At 47.5% G+C, this 14,090-nt stretch overlaps 2 protein-coding genes across 2 annotated transcripts; both read right to left on the reverse strand.

Moving 5' to 3' along the window:
• Positions 1-1,362: 1,362 nt before the first annotated feature.
• Positions 1,363-4,238, reverse strand: LOC121291320 (tumor necrosis factor-like). The gene is made up of 4 exons (XM_041212391.1): positions 4,018-4,238; positions 3,679-3,760; positions 3,283-3,348; positions 1,363-1,775 (listed from the first exon to the last, which is right to left on the reverse strand). Exons 1-4 carry the CDS (start codon positions 4,192-4,194, stop codon positions 1,363-1,365), a joined length of 738 nt encoding a protein of 245 aa, XP_041068325.1. The 5' UTR covers positions 4,195-4,238.
• A 5,398-nt stretch (positions 4,239-9,636) lies between these two features.
• LOC121291321 (lymphotoxin-alpha-like) lies at positions 9,637-12,298 on the reverse strand. Its single transcript, XM_041212392.1, has 4 exons — positions 12,122-12,298; positions 11,784-11,865; positions 11,360-11,425; positions 9,637-10,126 (listed from the first exon to the last, which is right to left on the reverse strand). The coding sequence occupies exons 1-4, from the start codon at positions 12,296-12,298 to the stop codon at positions 9,717-9,719; spliced, it is 735 nt and encodes a 244-aa protein (XP_041068326.1). The 3' UTR covers positions 9,637-9,716.
• Between the last annotated feature and the right edge of the window lie 1,792 nt (positions 12,299-14,090).

Consider the following 14,090-nt stretch of genomic DNA (forward strand, 5'->3'; position numbering starts at 1 on the left):
TTTATGTGAGGAAGTGCTTCCTGAAAGGATCCCCCAAGGGTCTAGGATTAATTTTAATGCTATCCCTACTTGTTTAAGATTACCCCAACATAAACAAATGTTTTTCTCAATCTGTCATATCAAATCACTTTATTGTCTTAAAGATCTCAACTACATCACCCCTTAATCTTCAATATTCTGGCAAATAGGTTGCAGTTTTACTTAATCCATAACAAGTACCTGCAAGGGATGCTAGGAAAAAAAATAGCTGAACAGGTACCAACAAATAAACAACACATGAAACCGTTCCAGATAATTAGAAACAAAAATTTAAACAGCCAATCGTTGTAAATATTAATGTGAAACCTAACAGGAGTAAATGAATCAACAGGCTAACCAGCCTGAATGTCAGACCCAATACCTGTTAGCCTGTTGATCTAGTCTCAACCCTGAGGAGGAGCAACTTAAATAACATCCTTCATAAATTAAATTAATGATAGGGTTTTCTTACTAGTAAACTTATTCAGAATGGGATTAGCTTATTCAAAATGGGATTATTATATCAGAGCCCAGGTAACACAGAGCAGCAAAGAGCAGACATTGGTCTGTCTCAGGACATTGCAGCAGATTCAATCAACCCCAGTTTCAAAAAGATTAACGGAGAGTGTTGGTTCCCACTCCTCTCCCCACCTCTCCACCCCACTCTGATTAATTAATTCTACATGTCCAATCTCTGCACAGCCTATACTTGTTGCCATTCAGTTCTGTCACAAGTTACCCAATCTGCTACCACAAAAGCTTTAACCCAGCTGCTTGAAGCCAGCTGATGCTTGCGTTAAAAGGCTTGCATTTCTGTAGTGTCTTTCACAACCTGAGGGTGTCCCATGGCCCCCTACAGCCAGTGACATACTTTTTGAAATGTAGTCACTGCTGCCAATGGGGACAACCTAAGCAAAGCAAGATCCTGCAAACAGCAGCTGCACTAAATAACCCCATCAGTTTCCTTTTTTTTTAGCAACCTCGATTGAGAGATAAATATTGGCCAGGACATCAAGGAGAAATTTCCTGCTCTGATTTGAAATAGTGCCATAGGGCATACTTGGATTGGTGCCTCATTTGAAAGCCAGCACTTTTGACTTTGTAGTAAAGCAGTGTGTAGTGGAATATAATACACTTTCAGGCACAAAGATTACAAATGAGTAATTTTTGGTCTGAACAGCCTTCAAATAACAAGACAGGTCCAAGCTGGCAGAGCAATTTGCCTTGTTGTCCAATTAGTCCCTGATAGGACAATGTGCCCTGAACAATTATTGCTGTATTTCAATTTGAAATTTTCAATTGTTCATCATTATTTAGTCATTGGCTAGAAATATCTCGGGATCCTCACAAAGCAAATATTCCAAAGAAGCTCCTTCCTTGGGTAGTGTCTACATATGTGACCACCTCCTCACTAACCCTGGAGAAGATCTGATCTCCCTCTTCAAACTCGAATATGGCTCCGTGGTAAGAGGTCTTGAACCAGGGTGCTCCGTGTTGGCCGTAGTGGCAAGCGGACTTGGTGGCTTTCAGGAGCAAGGCTTCATCAGGATAGTCTGATGAGAGCTTTGTGAGCTCATGGTTCAGGTAGATGGTCTGTTCCTGACAGCCCACACTGTAGAAGACCACCTGGGTGTAGACAAAGTACTGACCAGGGGTCTTGATGATGAGGTGGTTGTCCCTGAACTCCACACCCTGGGTGAACGTGGAGTCTGCCTCATTCTGCCAAATCACTTTCTTCGCTTTTGCAGTCTTAGATGCTGAGATGAGGAGAGAGGAAACAGTAAGAATGAAATAAGTTGCGTGGTTGGTAACATTCTTCCTGTCAACATTTTGTCAAAGGACATGCTGCCACATTTGTGTCTTTTTTACATTCAGTTCTCCCTGAAGGCACTTTCAAAATTATTCTGCCCCTAATGCATACAGATGAGGGCTTTCTGTTTGCAAGGAACGCTATCTTGTGTTCTGTCAGAATGAAACTAGCAACTTGTGTTGCGTGATGCGCTGTTCTTTCACGTAAGCCTTATTTCACATTGGTCCCTTAAAGTCAAGAGGGAAATGTAAGAATTTGCCTTTATATAGTACCTATCACTACTGTGGGATGTCCCAAAGGTCTTCACAACCAACAAAGAACTTAAGTACAGTATACTGTAGGAAAGGATGTGGCCAATTTGTGTACAGCAAGCTCCCACAAACAGCAATGTGATAATGACCAGATTATCTTTTTTTTAAGTGAGTCAGTTGTGTGATAAATATTGGCTAGGGCACCAGGGGGAACTCTTTCTGTTCTGATTTGTAATAATGCTATGGGGTCTTTCACTCTGTGAAATCGCTTCATAATTTGAAGGTCTCCAACCTTGACAATTTGGAGCTGACCTGTTCAGAGCTAATTGTCCCTCTGATATGCCTGAACCTCCCAATGCAGTGGAGCTGGGATTTAACAAGCTATCTTTCTCAAAGCAACAAGACTGAGATAGGGAACTCAACCCTTAACTAGTGTTGGAATACACTTGATGACAATTCTGATGTTTGAGAGGAAAAACCCGTCCTTTTATGCCTTCATTTGCTGGCCATTTTCACTGGAACAGGAGGCCAGACAGCCCTTGAACTGTTCCACCATTTAATTACATCAAGGTGAACTTGTACCTTTACAAAAACAAAAACAGAATTACCCGGAAAAACTCAGCGGGTCTGGCAGCATCGGCGGAGAAGAAAAGAGTTGACGTTTCTCTGTGTTTGTACCTTTACAGACTGGGAGAGCCCCAGATTTCAAAAAACCTGTGTTGAAGAAGTATTTTCTAACCACCTCTGAACTGCCTAGCTCTAATTTTAAAGTTAGTCCTCCTAAGAGCATAAGAAGGAAATAAATAGGAGCAGAAGTCGACCACAGGGCCCATTGAGCCTGCTCCGCCAGTTAGTCTGATCATGGCTGATCTGGACTCCAACTCCATTTTCCCACCTGGCCCCATATCCCTTTATTCTCCAAGAGACCAAAATTCTATCTATCCTATCCCCAAATATATCCCCCGATGGAGCCTCCACAATCCTCTGGGGTAGAGAATTTGAAAGATTCACAAGCCTTTGAGTGAAATAATTATCCTCATCTTTTGTCCTAAATGGGGGGTTCTTTCTGCAATTTCTCGCCACCCCCGACCACCGCCTCCCCTCCCCCAAAGCTCCCTCTGGCCTTGATTTTGATTGCACACCTTGGCCAGCAAGACAAATCCTTCATTGAAAAGCCCACTAACATCAAACCCAACCTCGTACCTGTCAGGTGAGCTGCGATTCTCCTCCGCGGGTCATTTCCCACCTGCTTCATGAGGTGAAGCAAACCTGGAATTGGAAAAGACGGATTCTTAGCCACTATTGTCACACACAAGGAGCGAAAACGGACTGACAGACAAAGAGAGAGAGAGAGTCACAAGCAGAGGTGTAGTGAGAGTGAGAGATGGAGATATAGGGAGAAATAGGTTGAAAATTCAGTCATTTAAAACGTACTCACTTGCACAAACAGGCCCAGTGAAAGAGCAGGGGGGGAACAAGAGGGAGAGATTAATTGAAAGAGATAGAGAACGGGGGAGAGAGGCTAAGAGACAGACCGAATGAGATTGATAGAGAGGGATGGGTAAAAAAAAAATCAAAATATGGACAGATAGTACTCACCAGCGCTCCCAGGAACTGTTGTCACAGCTGAACCGTTGTTCGCGTCCTGTGCTGGGTCAGTTTTTGAGTTCAGTGATGTCTCCTGTACAACAAAAAGCGATTAAACTGTGAACCTTCACCCCAAATAAGCAGGCGTCACAAGGCAACCACTGCACAAAGGTGCAAAGCAGATCTGCAGGCAGATTCTCTGTACTGCACACAGGCACTGGTGCAAACAACTCTGAGCCTCAGACTGTGCAGCCACACCAGAGGAAGAGTGTCTCACACAACGTGCTGCTGCCTGCTACTCGCTCAGCTCAGGCTCAATAAATATCAAAACTGTGAGGCACGGTCACTCACCTGCTTGGAAGGGAGAACTCCGAGCTGACAGAGTGCGAGGTAGGAAGACACAGCCAACAAGCCGAGCAAAGCCACCGCACACAGGGACGGCCAGAAACAGCTTCTCTTCGGCTCCGACTGCCTGACGACAAATACTGCTCCACTCTCAAGGTCCAGCGACCTGTTCTCGGCGTTCATGGTGTCGGATGTGATTCGGCGTTTTTGCGAGTACCTGGCGTCTGTGTGTGTGAGTGAGTGAGTGATCCAGCCGTGTACTCTCACTCTCCGCTCTCTGGATTTCTCTGTATATACCACAGCACTCTGGAAGAACCCACGAGGGGGTGTCAATCGAAATAGAAAATACTATTTTGCAGCGTTTGGAAATTCTCTTCCTCCCCCACTACACACACATAAGAAGCGAAAATGAAGAACACCCGCCTCGGATCGCACTCTGAATTGAACCAGCTCCCTCCCCACCGCCACCCCCACCCCCCCCAAACCCCCGCAGCTGCTGCCGCCACATCGCTGCGAAACACACAGCAGGTCAAAGGATTTCTTCAAAACCACTGCGGCTTTGGAAAAGTTCCGCCTGTCTGCGGGGTGAAGGGGGAGTGCAGTGATATCAGGGGGAAAATCGGGGACAGCCCAATGAACCACTGGAACATTTGGGTACAGGAGTCGGAGGCCATTCAGCCCCTCGAGCCGGTTCCGCCATTCAATCAGATGTTTGCCCAAACTCCACACCACCACCCCCCCCCCCACCCACCGCGGCCCACCTTTGCCCCCTTATCCCTTAATACCTTTGGCTAACAAAAAAAAAAAAACCCCTACCAATCTCAAGTTTTAAATGGACATTTGACCAAGGAGCAACTGCTGTTGGCGGAAAAGAAGTCCAAATTTCTGCCGCACTTTGTGTGAAGGGAATGGTCCCAAACTTCAAACCTGGGAGAATAGCAGGAAATGCTGGCAAAGTTCGATATTGGACTCGAAACGTTAGCTCGGTTTCCCTCTCCGCAGATGCTGACGGACTTCCTGAGATTTTCCAGCATTTTCTATTTTGATTTCAGATTTCCAGCATCCGCAGGATTTTGCTTTCATTCAAACCTGAGAGTCCCAACTGCTGATAGACCGCTGCTGAGAACGTCGCCCAAATCTTCATCCTAGACTGAGACCTCTCCCCACCCCTCCCTCCCTCCGTCTCCCCTCCCTCCCTCCGTCTCCCCTCCCTCCCTCCGTCTCCCCCTCCTCCCTCTCCCCACCCCTCCCTCCCTCCGTCTCCCCTCCCTCCCTCCGTCTCCCCTCCCTCCCTCCGTCTCCCCTCCCTCCCTCCCTCTCCCCCTCCTCCCTCTCCCCTTCCCTCCCTCCCTCTCCCCCTCCCCTTCCCTCCCTCCGTCTCCCCTCCCTCCCTCCGTCTCCCCTCCCTCCCTCCGTCTCCCCTCCCTCCCTCCGTCTCCCCTCCCTCCCTCCCTCTCCCCCTCCTCCCTCTCCCCACCCCTCCCTCCCTCCGTCTCCCCTCCCTCCCTCCGTCTCCCCTCCCTCCCTCCGTCTCCCCTCCCTCCCTCCGTCTCCCCTCCCTCCCTCCGTCTCCCCTCCCCTCCCCCCTCCCCTCCCCTCCCTCCCCCCCTCCTCCCTCTCTCCCCCTCCCCTCCCTCCCCCTCCCCCCCCCCCCCCTCCCCCCCTCCCCCTCCCCCCCTCTCCCCCTCCCTCCCTCCCTCCGTCTCCCTCCCTCCCTCCCCTCCCCCTCTCCCCCCTCCCCCTTCCCCCCTCCCTCCCTCCTTCTCCCCCTCCCCTTCTCCCCTCCCTCCCTCCGTCTCCCCTCTCCCCTCCGCTCCTCCCCTCGTCCCCTTCCCTTCCCTCCCTCTCCCCTGCTCCTCCCTCCCTCCGTCTCCTCCCTCCCTCCCTCCGTCTCCCTGTCCCTCCCTCCCTCTTCCCCTCTCCCATTCCCTCCCTCCCTCCTCGCTCCCCCTCCCCCTTCCCTCCCTCCTTCGGCGTCTCCCCCGCCCCATCCTCCGTCTCCCGCTCCCTCCCCTTCCGCTCCCTCCTCCCTCCCTCTCCCCCTCCCCTTCCCTCCCTCTCCCCTCCCCTTCCCTCCCTCCCTCCCTCTCCCCTCCCCTTCCCTCCCTCCCTCTCCCCCTCCCCTCCCTCCCTCTCCCCTACTCTCCCCTCCCTCCCTCTCCCCTCCCCTTCCCTCCCTCCCTCTCCCCTCCCCTTCCCTCCCTCCCTCTCCCCCTCCCCTTCCCTCCCTCCCTCTCCCCCTCCCCTTCCCTCCCTCCCTCTCCCCCTCCCCTTCCCTCCCTCCCTCTCCCCCTCCCCTTCCCTCCCTCCCTCTCCCCTCCACTTCCCTCCCTCCCTCCCTCTCCCCCTCCCCTTCCCTCCCTCCCTCTCCCCCTCCCCTTCCCTCCCTCTCTCTCCCCCACCCTCCCTCCCTCCCTCTCCCCCACCCTCCCTCCCTCCCTCTCCCCCTCCCCTTCCCTCCCTCCCTCTCCCCCCACCCTCCCTCCTTCTCCCCTTCCTCCCTCTCCCCCCACCCTCCCTCCTTCTCCCCTTCCTCCCTCTCCCCCCACCCTCCCTCCCTCTCCCCCCACCCTCCCTCCTTCTCCCCTTCCTCCCTCTCCCCCCACCCTCCCTCCCTCTCCCTCTCTCTCTCACCCACCCTCCCTCCTCCCCCTCTCTTCCCCTTCTCTTCCCCCTTTCCCCCCTCCCTTCCCCCTCCCCCTCTCTTCCCTCCTCCCCCTCTCCCCTCCTCCCCTCTCTTCCCCCATCCCCTCTCCCCCATCCCATCTCTCCTCTCCCCCCAGGATAAACAACGGCACCAAGGTCTAATTCTGCCCTCAGGCAGTGGGCAGGGAGAGGTGGAGTCATAGATAGGGCATGGATTTTATGGCAATGACACTGAATTGGGAGAAGGGATCCCTTTTAAATTAACATTGTTGCAACAAACAGAGGAGGTTGAATGAAGAAGGGGGCCAGCTCATCTCTCCTCACCTGGGAGAGTATCAAAATTGGGGTCCCTTTCTGGAATTTAAGAATTTAGGGGATCTCTCTCAGGGACTGGTACTAACATTTAGGAAGTGGAGCCTGTGATAATGACTTTGGCCTTGCCAATATTTGTTTGCCTTTTAAGGAGCATCTTAAAGGGGGAGGAGTTAGTGAAGTAGAAAGGTAAAGAAGTTAAGGAGGGAATTCCAGAATTTAGCATCTAGGAAGCTGAAAGCATGTCTTCCAACAGGGAAGGCATTAAAATCAGGGATGTTCAAAGCCCACAGCTGGAGGGGTGCAGATATCATATTATCATAGAATGGTCACAGCACAGAAGGAGGCTATTTGGCCCAGTGTGTCCATGCTGGCTTTCTGCAAGAGCAACTCAACTAGTCCCACTCACCTGCCTATTCTATTTTCTCTTCAGATAACTTAGTGAACTCTCTTTTCAAGGCTTTGGTTGTTTCTCTCTCCACTACACCCTCAGGCAGTGCATTCCAGATCCCAACCACTTCCTATGTGAAACAAGTTATATCTGAGAGGCTTTTTGGACTGCAGGAGGCTAGAGAGATAGAAAAAAATCTGCTAAAATCTAAGACTCCCATTCATTGCCTTGTAGTTCTGGAAGTTATGTCAGGCTTGGACGTAACAACTTTGGATAGAGTGTTTGAGACAGAGAGCGATAAGTGGACTAGAGACCTGCATGCAAAATACATGTGCAAAACCTCAGATACAGAAATGTATCTGCTTCGTGACAGTGTTGTTACCCACTGGAAAGACATTTAGCAAATGATGTGGTCAGTGCGGGTATGTTATAATCCTTTAAAAAAGGATATGACATGAGTTTAGGGGCTGGGGTTGCTGAGGCGTTAGGAGAATGTACATTACTTACAGTTGTCCAGTGTTTCGTCATGGTTAAGCGTTTATGTCCGACCTGACTCTAGCTTTATTGACTGTGGGAGTCAGGGAGGAGTTAATTCTGAATTGGAGACAACCAATGACCTGTAAAATTACACAGTGACATCCCCTGACCTATCACCTCACACTGATTACGATTCTGTCGATCCTTCTCGGATTCCCAATCTGCTCTCAGATTCCCAATCCCCTCTCTCAGATTCCCACTCTGATAATCCTGGACCTGAGTTGTCAGCTGTAAACGTGCAAAATTTCCTCCCTCATCGGGAATCATTCCCATGAAACTCTCGAAAAGCAAATCAATGCGCAGTCGTTAGAAAGAAACATTTCATGCTCTTAAATATTTTTATTAATTCTCATCAGTGGTAAACAATAATATAAATAAATAATATAAATACACTCATTAATAGGTTTAAATAATAACTTACATCAAAGTGAAACATCCTAAACTTGACAATATTTTGCCTCTTAAAACTAGATGTTACAGTTTTACATACAACACCGACTTTCGTCAAAGCACCACAATTTATATTCAACAGTCCAATGTTCTAGATAGAATAGCCCTCGGTGTGTAGAATCAATTGGATTTCTCGCTGGGATCAGTCTGAAGAGTGACCAATGGAGGCGACAAGGCACTGGGGAAATTTAACTGCACTTATGAATCACTCAGGAAACAATCCCAGCAATTAATCTTAGATAAAATCAGCACATCTTCCGCTCAAGTACTGTCCACGGGGAAAAAAACAATAATGGTTTTCAAATTATTCATGAGCAATTTTTTTTTCGGGAGGGCGGGTGGGGTTGTGCAACGGTTTCACCGTGGAAATATTCTTTCTCCTTATTTGGTTATGAGTCGACCAATTACATTCTAGGAAAGTTAAATCCCATGAAAAGTTGGCCAATTGTGTTGAGGGGTAGAAAGACGGTTGACTGCTGGGAGCTTTAATGGCTTTCAACACCCAACAGACAGCTTAGAATCTTTGCACTAGAATCATCACTGAGCTTTCACAAAGATATTATAACACAAATATATGGTAAGGCATAGCCCCTACTCTTCAAGGATCAATAACTGGCCCCACAGGCTAAGCAGTCTGAATATCAGATCTGAGCAAGTTAGCTCTTGGGATTGTCTAATTACTGTCTCTATAAGGACCACCAGTTTAAGTAACTGGAACAACATTAAATATCATTTAAATATGAAATAAATTAAACAACCAGCTGCTGACAGCGAAAACTTAAGTGTGAATATCAGCTTATTTAGAGCATGGTTATCATCGTACAATTGATATTTTGCCTCATCAAACATGAAGGATCCTGCACAGCAGTGAATTACCTACACCTGTCCCCAGGCTTAATGTTATGTGGGAGAGCAGGAACATCATAGGGACAAGTGTAGGCCATTCAGCATTTCTACTTCCAAGTATGTCTAAGGATATCCGCTAGTTTAGCGATAGCTTGTGTATCCCAAGAGAGAGACACCGCTATTGAGACTACACCAGCTGCTCTCAATATTATCTTAAAGAGGCAGAGAGTGAATGAGGAGAGGCACAGACTCCATCTGATCAGTACCCTCTGTGCTGTGCATGAACCTGGGTTGATTAGACTGAAAGTTCAGTGTGATAATCCACTGCCCTATCCAATCCTAAAACCCCAACACGTTTGATAGATTCTATCTCTGTAAATCTTTAAATAAGATGAAAGAGAATTGACACTCTCTCTGTCGAATTAGTGCCAGATAGGACAATGTGCCCCAAACAGTCTTTGCTGTATTTCAATATGAAATTCTTGATCAGTCATCGTTAATCGCCAGGAGTGACGCAAGATCCTTACACAGCAAACATTCCAAAGAAACTCTTTCCTCGGGTAGTGTCGACGTATCCCACCACCTCCTCGTTAACCCTGGAGAAGATCTGATCTCCCTCCTCAAACTCGAATATGGCTCCCTGGTAGGAGGTTTTGTACCAGGGCTCTCCGTGCTGGCCATAGTGACAGACGGACTTGGTGGCCTTCAGTAACAAGGCTTCCTCTGGATAACTCGATGACAGCTTGACGAGCTCATGGCCCAGATAGACAGCGTTGTCCTGACAGCCCTTGCTGTAGAAGACCACCTGGGCGTAAACAAAGTACTGACCAGGGGTCTTGATGATGAGACTGTTGTCCCTGAACTCCACACCCTCGGTGAATGTGGAATCTGTCCCATCCTGCCAAATCACGTTCTTTTGTCCGGTTGACAAAGCTAAGGGGAAAAACAGACAAAACATCATAAGGATGAAATATCTTCCCTGCTTCTAATAATGCGCAGCTCCAGTTTAGTTTTCCTGTTAACAAGTATATTACTTGTTCGTATGGACATAGTTCATCCTCACAAAGGCTGCATTACCTGTTACGTGCATCTACCTCCAAGATGGTTGGGGTGGGGGGAAAACACAGGGATGCAATTGTGTTGGAGACTTGCTCCCAAGGTTCAGAAATAAGCTTCTTCCTTCAATCTTGTGTGGCGAGGCGAGACCTTAGCTTGCTAAATATCCCACAACTACGTGGTAAAATGACTTTCAGAGGTGGTGGCTTAGTGGAATTGTCACTATGTCTCCCAGAGACCCAGGGTAATAAAATTCTGGTATTAAAAGTCTGATGATGACCATGAAGCAATTGTCGATTGTTGTAAAAACCCATCTGGTTCACTAATGCCCTTTAGGGAAGGGTACCTGCCGTCCTTACCCACATGTGACTCCAGCAATGTGGTTGACTCTTAAATGCCCTCTGAACAAGGGCAATTAGGTTGGGATAGGCAATAAATGCTGGCCTAGACAGCATCCCATGAATGAATAAAAGAAGGCTCAAAAACATTGCAGCTGTAATCCTTAGAATAATGAGCCTCTGGAATGCTTTCCCAGTTAGTGCATTGAGGTGCTGGAGGAGTTTCCCAGAATAGTTCTCTCCTGTCCCAGGGATTACCTCACATTATTGTGGGGCATGAGGGAGAGGGAATAGGGAATGCCTAGTTATGATGCTCCAGTCACTGAGTGTGGTGCAGGCTCGACAGGTCAGCTAATCCCATCCTGTTCATTCATTTTGTACACTCCCTTTTATTCCAATTTCTGCCCCCCCCCCAAAAAAAAGCTTCCCTAATTCCTGATTGGCCCAAACTTCCACATGACCAGTAAAAGGCATTTCACCAATAATCACTAGATAATAGGCTTACATTATTTTCAAAACCAAATTAAAAATGTTTTTATTGCTATCCAATTATCCCAATTGTTACTAGAAAATTGGAGCCAATCAAAAATATATGCCACCACTGTCCCATTATCCAAATTGGCTCAACTTCTTGGGAGCCAAGTGGGCAACATTTCGTCAGTGTCCAGTTGATTCCATTTTTAAATTTTATCTCCCCAACTTCTCCTGCATCTTGCTAACTGTTGGGGACAATTCTATACAGGCTGCAATAACATAGACAATAGTTCTGTACCTATCAAGTGAGCTGCGATTTTATCTCTCCGGTCATCTCCCACCTGCTTCATGTGATGAGGCGAACCTGGAAATGGTTAAGACATATTCTCAGTCACTATTGTAACACACACGGACTAAAAACTGACTGACAAAGAGAGGGAGAGAGGGAGGGGGCTTTGAGCGAGAGAGAGAGAAAAATAAAGAGGTGAGATGAAAGGGCTTAGAGAAAAACAAAGGGTAAAAGAGATAGAGAATGATAGGATGTGAGACACAGAAATTTAGACTGAGGGATGGAGGTTGGAGGAGAGTGAAATAGCGAAATGGGTGGAAAGATAAATTACTAGAGAGAGACAATTATAGACAGAAGTTGGAAGATGGACTGTGATAGAGTGATTGATAGATATAGATTGATTTAAAAAAAAACATTGGCAGATAGTACTCACCAGCGCTCCCAGGAACTGTTGTCACAGCTGAACCGTTGTTCGCGTCCTGTGCTGGGTCAGTTTTTGAGTTCAGTGATGTCTCCTGTACAACAAAAAGCGATTAAACTGTGAACCTTCACCCCAAATAAGCAGGCGTCACAAGGCGACCACTGCAAAAAGGTGCAAAGCAGACCTGCAGGCAGATTCTCTGTACTGCACACAGGCACTGGTGCAAACAACTCTGAGCCTCAGACTGTGCAGCCACACCAGAGGAAGAGTGTCTCACACAATGTGCTGCTGCCTGCTACTCGCTCAGCTTAGGCTCAATAAATATCAAACTTTGAGGCACGGTCACTCACCTGCTTGGAAGGGAGAACTCCGAGCTGACAGAGTGCGAGGTAGGAAGACACAGCCAACAAGCCGAGCACAGCCACCGCACACAGGGACGGCCAGAAACAGCTTCTTTTCGGCTCCGACTGCCTGCCGACAAATACTGCTCCACTCTCAAGGTCCAGCGACTTGTTCTCGGCGTTCATGGTGTCGGATGTGATTCGGAGTTTTTGCGAGTACCTGGCGTCTGTGTGTGTGATCCAGTCGTGTTCTCTCACTCTCAGCCCCTCTGAGCTTGTCTGTGTGTCTCTACCAGTGACAGGACCTCTCTATATACATCCTGCTACCCTTCATACCTGTGATGCAATCGGAATAATTCGAAGTTTCGGCTCCAGTTGAAATGGAAACAACGCCTGGTGAAGTTAGGGCTGTCCCAAACTCCATGAAACTCTAAATTCATCACGGCCACTTCCGCTCCCCCCAAAAGTAGCTTTAGACACGGTTAGACCACCGTGTTCAGGTTTCATGGCTGGAGTGTGTTGGAATGTCCTATGAATGGACTGAGCATTCAATGATGAATTTAATTGTCATTTCAAACCTTCAGTTATCCTTAATGATGTGGAGGGCAATTCTAACAGATGGAATCGGACGCTGACGCTGTTTTTTCTACCAATTTGTGTAGGCGAGGTGATTATTAGCATTTGTAATAGTTACAGAATCCATTTTCTTGCAAGGTGGACTGTGGTCATTAAACCCACCGTTTTAATCTGTACGTTGTTTGAGGATCAATGGACTTTTTTTCTCTCTCTCAAACCTGTCCCCTTTGATTTGTCGTTTTTTCCCCTTGGGATTTCACTCTGATGTTTTAAACATTTTTCTCCTCTCAGTTCTTTGTCAAGTAATGGGTTTGCTCACCATGATCTCATTTTTCCAACTCTCATTCACCCATCCCCTCCGTTTCTCACTCTCTGTCTCTGCCTCAGTGGTTCGCATTCATTATTCCTTCCCATAGAGCCATAGAAAAGTTACAGCACAGAAGGAGGCCATTCGGCCCATCTTGTCCATGCCAGTCCGAGGACACCCAGGTGCCCTTTCTAATCCCACCTTCCTGCACCCGGCCCATAGCCCTGCAGCTTAAAGCACTTAAGGTGCAGATCCAGGCACTTTTTAAAAGCGTTTAGAGTTTCTGCCTCTACCACCAACTTGGGCAGCGAATTCCAGACACCCATTACCCTCTGTGTAAAAAAAGTTATTTCTCATGTCTCCCCTACATTTTCTACCACTTATCTTGAATCCATGATCCCTGGTTCTAGAATTCTCCACCAATGGAAACAATTTTATCTTGTCCACTCTATCTATTCCCCTCATAATTTTGTACACCTCAATCAAGTCACCTCTCAGCCTTCTTTGTTCTATGGAAAATAACCCCAACCTATCCAATCTCTCCTCGTAGCTACACTTTTCTAACCCTGGCAACTTTCTTGTAAACCTCCTCTGCACTCTCTCCAAAGCTATTACATCCTTCCTGTAATGTGGTGAGCAGAACTGCACACAATACTCCAGTTGTGGCCTCACCAGTGTTTTATACAATTCCAACATTATATCCTTACTTTTATATTATATACCTCTGCCAATGAAGGAGAACATTCCATATGCCTTCTTTACAACCTTGTCTACTTGAACTGCTGCCTTCAGGGACCTGTGTACTTGTACGCCAAGATCTCTCACTTCATCTACCCCTCTTAGTATATTCCCATTTATTGTGTAATCCCTGTAACTGCTTGACCTCCCTAAATGTATGACCTCACACTTTATGTTAAAATCCATCTGCCACTTTACCGCCCACTCCATCAACCCATCTATATCATTTTGGAGATTATGGCTATCCTCTACACTATCCACTACTCAGCCAATCTTTGTGTCATCTGCAAATTTCCCAATCGTGTCCCCCCACATTCATGTCCAAGTTGTTAATATATAACACAAACAGCAAGGGTC

The sequence above is a fragment of the Carcharodon carcharias genome, chromosome 19, assembly GCF_017639515.1.
Source record: "Carcharodon carcharias isolate sCarCar2 chromosome 19, sCarCar2.pri, whole genome shotgun sequence".
In the NCBI taxonomy this organism is placed as follows: Eukaryota; Metazoa; Chordata; class Chondrichthyes; order Lamniformes; family Lamnidae; genus Carcharodon; species Carcharodon carcharias.

Excerpts from the sequence above, each read along its gene's own strand:
- LOC121291321 (XM_041212392.1), bottom strand. The coding sequence starts at position 12,298 with ATGAACGCCGAGAACAAGTCGCTGGACCTTGAGAGTGGAGCAGTATTT. Across the intron at positions 11,426-11,783 it reads AACAGTTCCTGGGAGCGCTG|GTTCGCCTCATCACATGAAG; the intron begins GTGAGTACTATC and ends AACCATTTCCAG. Across the intron at positions 10,127-11,359 it reads AATCGCAGCTCACTTGATAG|CTTTGTCAACCGGACAAAAG; the intron begins GTACAGAACTAT and ends TTTTCCCCTTAG.
- LOC121291320 (XM_041212391.1), bottom strand. The coding sequence starts at position 4,194 with ATGAACGCCGAGAACAGGTCGCTGGACCTTGAGAGTGGAGCAGTATTT. Across the intron at positions 3,761-4,017 it reads GAGTTCTCCCTTCCAAGCAG|GAGACATCACTGAACTCAAA; the intron begins GTGAGTGACCGT and ends TTTGTTGTACAG. Across the intron at positions 1,776-3,282 it reads AATCGCAGCTCACCTGACAG|CATCTAAGACTGCAAAAGCG; the intron begins GTACGAGGTTGG and ends TCCTCATCTCAG.